Here is an 8,608-nt window from a genome sequence, read left to right as displayed (position 1 = left end):
TTGTAAAATGTAACCTGTTGATTGAAAGAAAAAAAAAAAAAAAGGACAACTAAATTCTAGCACCAGAATCACTCAACTAAATTCGAGCAACAGAGAAGTGGATGAGCCCAGGAGAGAAAGTTGGGAAGGTGGCACTGTAGTAGCTTTAGCGTGTATATAGAACGCCTCGATGCCCTCGCCTCGCTGGCCACAGAAGTACCCTAGGAGTATTCGGTACATGGGCGTACTTGAGGTGTCAAGCCAAGCAGCACTTTTAGTGCAACAGCGAAAAGAAAAACATTTTAGCTTAAGAATTGAGTAAAACAGCGCTAGGAGAGACGAAACACGTGAACGACAGACACATGCGCTGACATTTTAGCTGCGCATGTCTGCATATTCCAGTGCCACTGGTATCTGGTTCACAACGCGGTGTAGGACTCGAACCCGCGACCTCCAATTATGCGATTTCGTGACATGCGTACACAGTGCTGACAGGTCTTTTTCTCGAATCACAATTTTTAACAATGATGCACAAATAATGGCTGAATGTCACCTCATGAACCTCTGCCGTCACGCCCAGCATCCTTTTCCCTTGCATACAAAAGAATGGTGGGCCATGCAAAAACAAAACAAAAACACAAAGTAAAAGAAAAGGACTGCACATCATTTATTTACAGCACACACACTCCCATGGTTAGTTGAAGTCTGCCAAGTCCCATTCTGCAAGCAGTCGAACCAGATGAAAGCGCAAACCAGATGGCCGCACGCCAGCTGCACACATTCCCTGCATAGCAACAATGCCAATGTCAGCAATAGGTAGGACATAAAGAATGCCTTTTAAACAATACCAATACTGAACCATAGCTCAGAATTAATGCAACAGACAAAAAAATTATGTCACATACACACGCAATACCAACCCAAGCAGCCCAAGCAGCCCAACCTGTCGGGCAGAGTGAAGGCTTTAGTCAGTGTGAGTGGCGAAAAGGCTCCAAATTCGTAGAGTGCCAACAACTGTAGTTATGTTTAGGCCAAGGTAGCATAAGAGATAACATCCCATCCTTCGAAACATCAGTGATGAGAGCGACAGTAATTTTCGTTTCATGTATCGGATAAGCTTCCAAGTACTGCATGTACAAGTTCCTGCTCAATTTTATTAACTGAAGCGTGCAACGTTTCTCCACGTATGTAAGTGATCTACATTTCCTTGCGACCCCTACAGAACCAATTATGCCACACAAAACCAATGTTTTCCTGCAGTGTGCTTAAACAAAATGCTCTGCAGTCTCTTACGGCACTCACAAAGACGCCCTCGGTGGACCTGACCCACACACAGCTAACTCATTGAGAGTAATCGCAACAAGCTGCTGTAATGGGGCCCGACTCGACACTAGGTTTGATTGGTTTTAGTCAAAAAGCCATGGCTAGGTGTATTTCAAGCAGTTAGATGCAGTTATTGTACAAACAACGGTTACTTTTAACTTGTGCGTAGTGCATGTGGTAAAACCAACGTTCGGTGTGGCAGCAGAGAAAAAATTATGTATTAAAAATCCTAAGTTTGGACTGTTAATGCATATATACGTATTTGGTGTTAAGACTTTTACTGCACAAGTAATATCAACCGTCAGTTCTGAACAAAATGTGGCCTTATGTTTCTATATACAGGTAAAACTAGACATCTGAAATATGTTGGCACGTATAACGTAGCAGTGCCCAGAATTGTGCCTATACATAAATAAATTGAGCAATACACATTCACACATGGGAATTTGACCATGGGTTAATAGACCTTTCAAGATCACTTTTTCCTCTCACTGAATTTATGCTCAGTTTGCTTCTTCAATGATGTGAAGAGATATGAAGGTAGGTTTCGAGGATTTTCATTCTGTACTCGATAACATACAGCTGCTGAACACCTAGTGTCTCAGCAGCGGTCACACTTCTGGACTGCATGGTTTTAAAGAAGGATGCAGTCGAAATAATCAAACAGTTCATCAGTTCTTTTAGTGCACTAGCATATTTTATATCGGTGCACAGTACTACTAAGCACAAGTCGAGAAGGAGGCTGCTAAGGAATGCAGGCAGCAACAGATCTAGAAAACCTATCGATTTACTTTTGCGAGCAGCAAGGATATGCCACAGGAACCGACAGCTTGCCACACTGGCCAATAGCAAACTGTTTTTATCAATACCATGAAGTGGCGCCATGCAGTGGTGGTTGTCAAGAGTAATTTGTGGAATGCACAGTGAAAATGTTTTTGAAAGACTCGTTAACAACTGCATTACAGTTGTTGCAATCAAAAGGCTTCACACCTGATGTAGATGGTGTGCCTGGCACCATCTGCTGAAGCTTCTTGTACCCAGACGTGCCAAGAAAATTTGTTATCAAGAAAACAGCTTTTTCATTTACTTTTGATGCTGAAAGCTGGCAGTTTTCTCCAACAAACGTGTGTTAACAAATAATGATGATGCACCATGTTTTAAGAAGAAAGTGATAACTGCAAGCAGTGTGTAAAGCAAACGCTGCGCCGATGGTTGCTGGTTAAGTACACCTGGGACCAGAGCCAGCTGTGCCGGCTGTTATGTTCGCGCTGTGAATTACTTTTTTCCACTCTGCTTGCATGGTTATTATATAAGCAACACCCGCTTTCAATGTACTGTGACACAAATTTAGGGGCACCTTCCTCAACAATTTCTCTTCAAGTGCATGCTAAATGTTAAAAAAATGTGCTGCACACCTCAATTACTTGTCCCCTGCTTGGCAAGTAACACGACTGGAAGTGCACTGTTTATAATCACATTTTGCATTAATAATTAGCTATATTCCTACCTTCTATCCTTTTAAGTCTGTACAAAAATTCCGAGAGCACTGCAGGATCTTCAGTGGAGAAATGCAAAAGCCTGAACATTGCTGCTGCACACGGTACGTTGCCTGCCCCTTGTCGAACACAACAGTGTTCCGCTGAGCGCATCAAAGTTCACTGGCGTTATACAATTGGTTTACAGGAAAGGAAAGGCACAGTATCTGTCACGCATGGAATCTCGCTAACAAATCCCGCCGACACAAGATTTTCACCATAAGCATCGAAAACCTTTCACCTTAAAAAGCATTTCATGCAGTGGGTGCATTGTGAACAATTTTCAGATGTTCGCTGCCGTTTGTGTTTAAGTACAGGGGATGAAAAACCTTTGAAAGCACTGCAGAACCTGCACTGGAGAAATGCGAAAGCCTGAGTTTTGTTGCTGCTGCTGTGACACTAGACATCCCGGTGCTTCCAGACCTCGCCCACACTCATCCAGATGACGTATGTGTATGGCGTATTTACCTAGGTTAAAAGAGTGAGCGGCACAGATTGAAGTTCATGAACAGGATGATGTGCATAGCTCACCGCAAATGTTTTATGTTTGAAACTTGATGAAGATGGCCATGTTTGCCATACAGAACGAGCGTGTGTTGCAGTTCTAAACAAGGTAAAGTCGGCTGCGGTTACAGCATAGTGCTCTTGTGAGTGGGCCAGGGAAGCTGATGTTTGTTCTAGGGCGTGGTGGCGCCACCCATGAGACAACAAAAGCTTTACTGCTTAATGCTGCTAATAATTCACTTACATCTAATTTTTTGTCATATTCACAAGCCGTAAGTGCAAACTAATTATAGTGTCACTCTCTGAAATGGTAGTTCGATGGTCGGCATCTTGCCCAGTGGTACAGGTCTAACTTTGCCCTTTGGAACTGTATGGCCTAACAGAGCATTTTACATCGCTCTGGACGCCTGGCCAGAACTCTTCGGTGATTCTGGACACCGTTTTCTGAACACCTTGGTGCCCGGTTATGATGGTGCCATGTCCTAAGCATAAAACCGTTTCTTGCAGATCTTTTGCTAACACCAATCAGACCTGCCTTCCCAAGCTAAATATACAATTCCTACGAAGAAGACCACCTACCAATTGAAACTGAAATGATGTACGACTCCGTTTCCTTTTCTTCATTTCCCCTACTCTCTTGAAACAGGCTTCCAAGCTCGGTCTTCTTTCTGCTTAATTGCAGTTTCGCCCAGTGTTGAACTTGAATATTGTGTGATGGGAGTCAAGGGCGGACGCTGCGTTGCTCAAGTCTCTAATTGCAGCATCATCCTGCTGACTTATTGTGTGCCTTTCCTCGTTTTGGTGCTTCTCAACGTCGAGCGCCCTCTACTCACGACCAGGGTCACTGACACTTTTTACATCTGCAATGTTTCCCAAGACGAGATTGTAGACTGGTTGTTCTACACAATTTGCTAATAGCTGTTCATTGTAATAGGGTGAAGACACTAGAATCCTGGCTTCATGAAGTTATCTGACAGTGCTGTTCACGAGGGTGACGGCAGACCCTGTCAGGTCCTCATCCCTCACCAGGCTTCTCTGAACATAAACTGCATAGGCTCCGCCGTCTCTAAGCATCAGTATGTGGCGATCCCCTATTTGTCCAACCACCACCGGCATTGCTACTTTTGACTTGGGTGTTCCACCCAACACCTCATTCTCCAATGGCGTTTGCTCCCCCTTGAGCTGTGGAAATTCGAGTCAAGTGACAGGTTGTTCCTGTAAACCACACATGCAGCTCAGTCCTGCGTTCTATGCCAGCATTCTACAGTATGTCCCCTCCCCTTACAACATTGACACATGACTAGCATCTTTTGGGTCGCACTGCTAATCAACTGTCAGCTCCACGGTGTCCCAAACTGTCACATAAAAAACATCTTATTTGTGGCTTGGATGCCCCGCCATAAGTTCATAGTTTTGCTGAATTTACTTCGGAGACTGTGAGGCCCGTGCTCTGTTCGGCCTCAGCGTTTGCTGGATTGTTTGTGAGAGTTTCTGTGCCGGACCTTCATGCACATTTCTCACCGGGATGTCCCAGTGTTGAACTGCATGTCGTACTCTAGTTCCACGAAGGAGAGCATTAGCTCTAAAACGCGAGCACTTCCTTCGGACCCCCTCTGAGTTTACTTTCCCTTTGCTACTGGAGACGGGAGAAGCACTCCTTTTGCCTCGTCTCAGACTCTCATTAGTGCGGTCTCCCGCTGTTCCTTCGCCAGAGTGGGAGCGGCTGGAGGTCATAAAACCCACAAGAGGGACCAGGCTTTCGTCGTGTTGCATACGTATAGTGGGTGTCTGGTGCGCTTCGCGAAGGTTTTGGAGAGAAGTCGCCATGATTCTGTTTTTATTTTGACTTGTGGAAAGGGGCATGCGCTCGGCTCATCTCAGGAGCGCGGGACTGCGCTCAACTCTCTTTTGCTGAAGCTACTCCTTGCGATAGGGTGCTCACGCTGGCCGAGCGCTGGAAGTAGCGGCTGCTTTGGAGCTCATGCAAGACGCGCCAGCTCGACTGCGGGGACGCGGAGTCCCTTGCTTCTCTGCTTTAGCGGTCGGTGCAGCCGACCACGGCTAGTTGTCATTCGTCTTGACTCTTGTACCACTTCTTGTATATAGTCTGTACAAAGTTCTCCGGTTCATTAAGAAGCTGCTCCACCAAGTGTCATTTGTCTCTGATGGACCCACCACCGGGGAACCCTCTCATTTTTACTAGACATGCAGAGCTTCCTCCTTCATCTTGCGCATATTTCTTAGCCCTTGAGCGTCGAGGAATTGGTCTGTGTTCTCGGCAATCGCTTCTAAGGAACCTAAATTTTTTTCTTTCAGGAATGCCACTAACTTAGAACTGCAAGATGCTAAGAACTGTCACTAACTTGTCACGCAGCACGCGTTTAGAACTTTTTTTCTGTGTTTGACATGTCAAGCCATCTTTCGAAATAGTTGGCCAGCGACAAAAAAACTGCTTAGCAATTCCAGAGTCCTCAGGATTTGCAGTGCGAAATCTCTACTGAAAACCCTCTATCATTGGCCCTTTTGACTTTGCTGCAATCCAGAGAATCAGAAGCAGGCATCCTACCAAACACATTCAGCGCTTTACCAATTAATTACGTACATGCTCAAAGCTGTTGCCTATTCACCGCGCTCCCAACCTTGCCCAAAAGCTTTGCACTCAAATCTTCGCAGATGTGTGTCACGGTCGTCTCTTTTGTCATTAATGGCAACGTTTGGGCGAGTTGGTTACACATGTTAAACCTGGAAAGCGCATAAAAAACACACGGACAACAGCAAGAGACAGATACATGAGCGCTTTGTCATCAAAGTGAGCCATCAATTTTCTCGGACAAACTCTCGTCAATCTAAGCGACTATATCTATCACGGAGCCTCGATCGCCATTTGTGCTCCCCTCACGTCTTCTGATCATCTGCCTTTTTATTTCCCATTTCTCTGCCACTTTCTCTTGTTCCTCCTCCTTTTTCGCCCATGCTAATTGGCAAAAGAGGTTAAGTAACTTAGATAATTTGAATAAAAGGTGCTTAATCAGAAAGAAAAGTTATTATAGCCCACCTGCTGATTTAAAAAAAAAAATGTTTTTCGAGTGTGGCCTCCCACCTTAAGACACTGAGAACATCCCATACAACTTCTGTTTACAGTAAAACAATTCCGCGGTTCTTTCTGAGAATGCTAATGTTTGTCTGGCTCAGCGAAGAGCATTTATTAATGAGAAGATTGAATTAAAAATGTTGCAGTCACTCAATTCAAACTTGTGATGGCTAAATCAAAAAGGATTCTGTGATTACCATCTTAAAAATGGTGGTGTAGCCTAGCCTTTGGGCCCTGAGGGTAAACTTCATCAATGCAACACAAGCAGCTGGCTGGAAGCAACTGGCTGATGATGGCAGCAACTGTACTTTTAATTTATTTTAATTTGTCCTCACTCTCCACTTAAAATCTTTACACAAATGTTGTCGACAACTTCCTTCTCATATACCACAAGTAAGCCAAAGAATGAGTTGACGTTTCATCTTGGGCATAGTACCATGCCCAAGAGTACCATGCAAATGGAGGGTTTACGTTTTACGCCACATACCTAGTCACCCTTCTTTGGGTTGTTTACACTTAGGTAGTGGTACAGGACCACCAGGAGGAACAAGGACACCCCAAGGGCATTTGCAAAGACAGCCAGCTGGATGTCGGTGATCATGGTGACCTGCACACACAGAGCAGCGCATCATGGTGGGAATCAGATTATTTATTGTTTCTGAAATAAATGACTAATACACTGCATTACACCAGCAGAAAGAGGTCTCATAGCTGATAAATGAAAATGTGAGAGCTTCTAGTAGTATGGTTGATGGTTTGTAGGATTTAATGTCCCAAAGCGACTCAAGCTATGAGAGGCGTCGTAGTGGAGGGCTCCAGAAATTTCGACCACCTGGGCGCCTTAGTTTTCGCCTCCATCGAAAAGCGGCCGCCGTATTTGTATGGATGATCCACAATAAACTCAAGGCAGAACAGCGCAAGCTACACAGGGACAAGAAAGGAAGACGAGACACACGAAGCGCAGTGTGTGTCTCGTCTTCTTTTCTTGTGTGTCTCGTCTTCCTTTCTTGTCCCTGTGTAGCTTGCGCTGTTCTGCCTTGAAATGAACCAACTAGCCCGCAATGTGTTATTCAAGATCCACAATAACATGAGCTTAGCAACAGCTGACTGAAAAAGAGGAGATTAAATGAATTGCTAAGGTCTACTAAAGATAACAAACATATAGAGTTATTAAGACTTGAATATAAATACGCTATGCTGACTTGAATAAAGCGTCAGCATGTGAACATTTTTTTGTTAGTTATTGACAATATTAGCTGATGTCATATAGGTCAGTGTGAATATATTTACAATATGCGTGCAACTAAAAAATCGCACATCATGGATTTCTGAAGACACTGGACACAAAGGGAACTTGATAAAGTAGCAGTACATGAACACAAGGAGTATTTGGCATGCATTCTATAGCATAAAGTTCTGAAAACGAAATAATTTGGCTCGAACGAACATGCTCCTGGATTCTGCCATACAAAGCAGACTCGCCGTAAATAGAACTGCTTTTTTGTCATTGGCCAGTTCCCTGACCATGAAGCCACACGAGTGCGACAAATCAACGCTTGCGAAATTATCAGCAGTTCAGAAAAATCGCAAGGGGTGCCAAACATATAAATGAAACTACAGCAAGTGCATTGACCTAAATGCTCTTTACACGCTGAAATATTCGCCAAACGTGCAGCGTTCACTTGGGCGCAAGCCAAATTTTGCGCTTCACGAACTTCACGAAATAGCTAACGGCAGAGCGCTGTCAAGCAGTTAGTACGCCAGCCACCATTTCATTAGAAGCAAGTAGTCAAAGCTTAATTTTGTTGCAAACAAAAGCACACAACGCTGTATGTCTTCATTGAGTAGAAATGCATTAGATTAGAGATACGACAACGATGCGGCTAGCGTAGGCAACGTGTCGCCTACACGACGTTCTCGTTGACATCGTCGTCGTTAGTGCGACTAAGCGAAGAAGTTGCATAACACCTTTATCGAAGTGAAAACACCGGACATTTACTGGATTTTTCGGATCACAAACCTGATTATTAGCGCCTAAAATCCAATCAAGCGCTGACCAAAACAAATCCTTCGCAGCGGCAACGTCACCACGCCGGCTACATGCAAGGGAAGAACTCTCGCACTCAGAAGTCTTCCAGCAGCGCCGCCTAGAAATTTCGAAGAACTCATCTCGAAA

The 8,608-nt window shown here is 44.4% G+C and overlaps 1 protein-coding gene across 1 annotated transcript; it reads right to left on the bottom strand.

Moving 5' to 3' along the window:
- Positions 1–622: 622 nt before the first annotated feature.
- Positions 623–8,591, bottom strand: LOC146179304 (dolichyl-diphosphooligosaccharide--protein glycosyltransferase subunit 4). The gene is made up of 3 exons (XM_084578960.1): positions 8,453–8,591; positions 6,920–7,039; positions 623–763 (listed from the first exon to the last, which is right to left on the bottom strand). Exon 2 carries the CDS (start codon positions 7,031–7,033, stop codon positions 6,920–6,922), a length of 114 nt encoding a protein of 37 aa, XP_084435086.1. The 5' UTR covers positions 7,034–7,039; positions 8,453–8,591; the 3' UTR covers positions 623–763.
- Between the last annotated feature and the right edge of the window lie 17 nt (positions 8,592–8,608).

The sequence above is a fragment of the Amblyomma maculatum genome, chromosome 9 (genome assembly GCF_055883805.1).
Source record: "Amblyomma maculatum isolate TAMU_Amacu chromosome 9, ASM5588380v1, whole genome shotgun sequence".
Classification (NCBI taxonomy): Eukaryota; Metazoa; Arthropoda; class Arachnida; order Ixodida; family Ixodidae; genus Amblyomma; species Amblyomma maculatum.
Note: the sequence above shows the minus strand (reverse complement) of the source record. Positions and strands in the feature narration are given on the sequence as shown.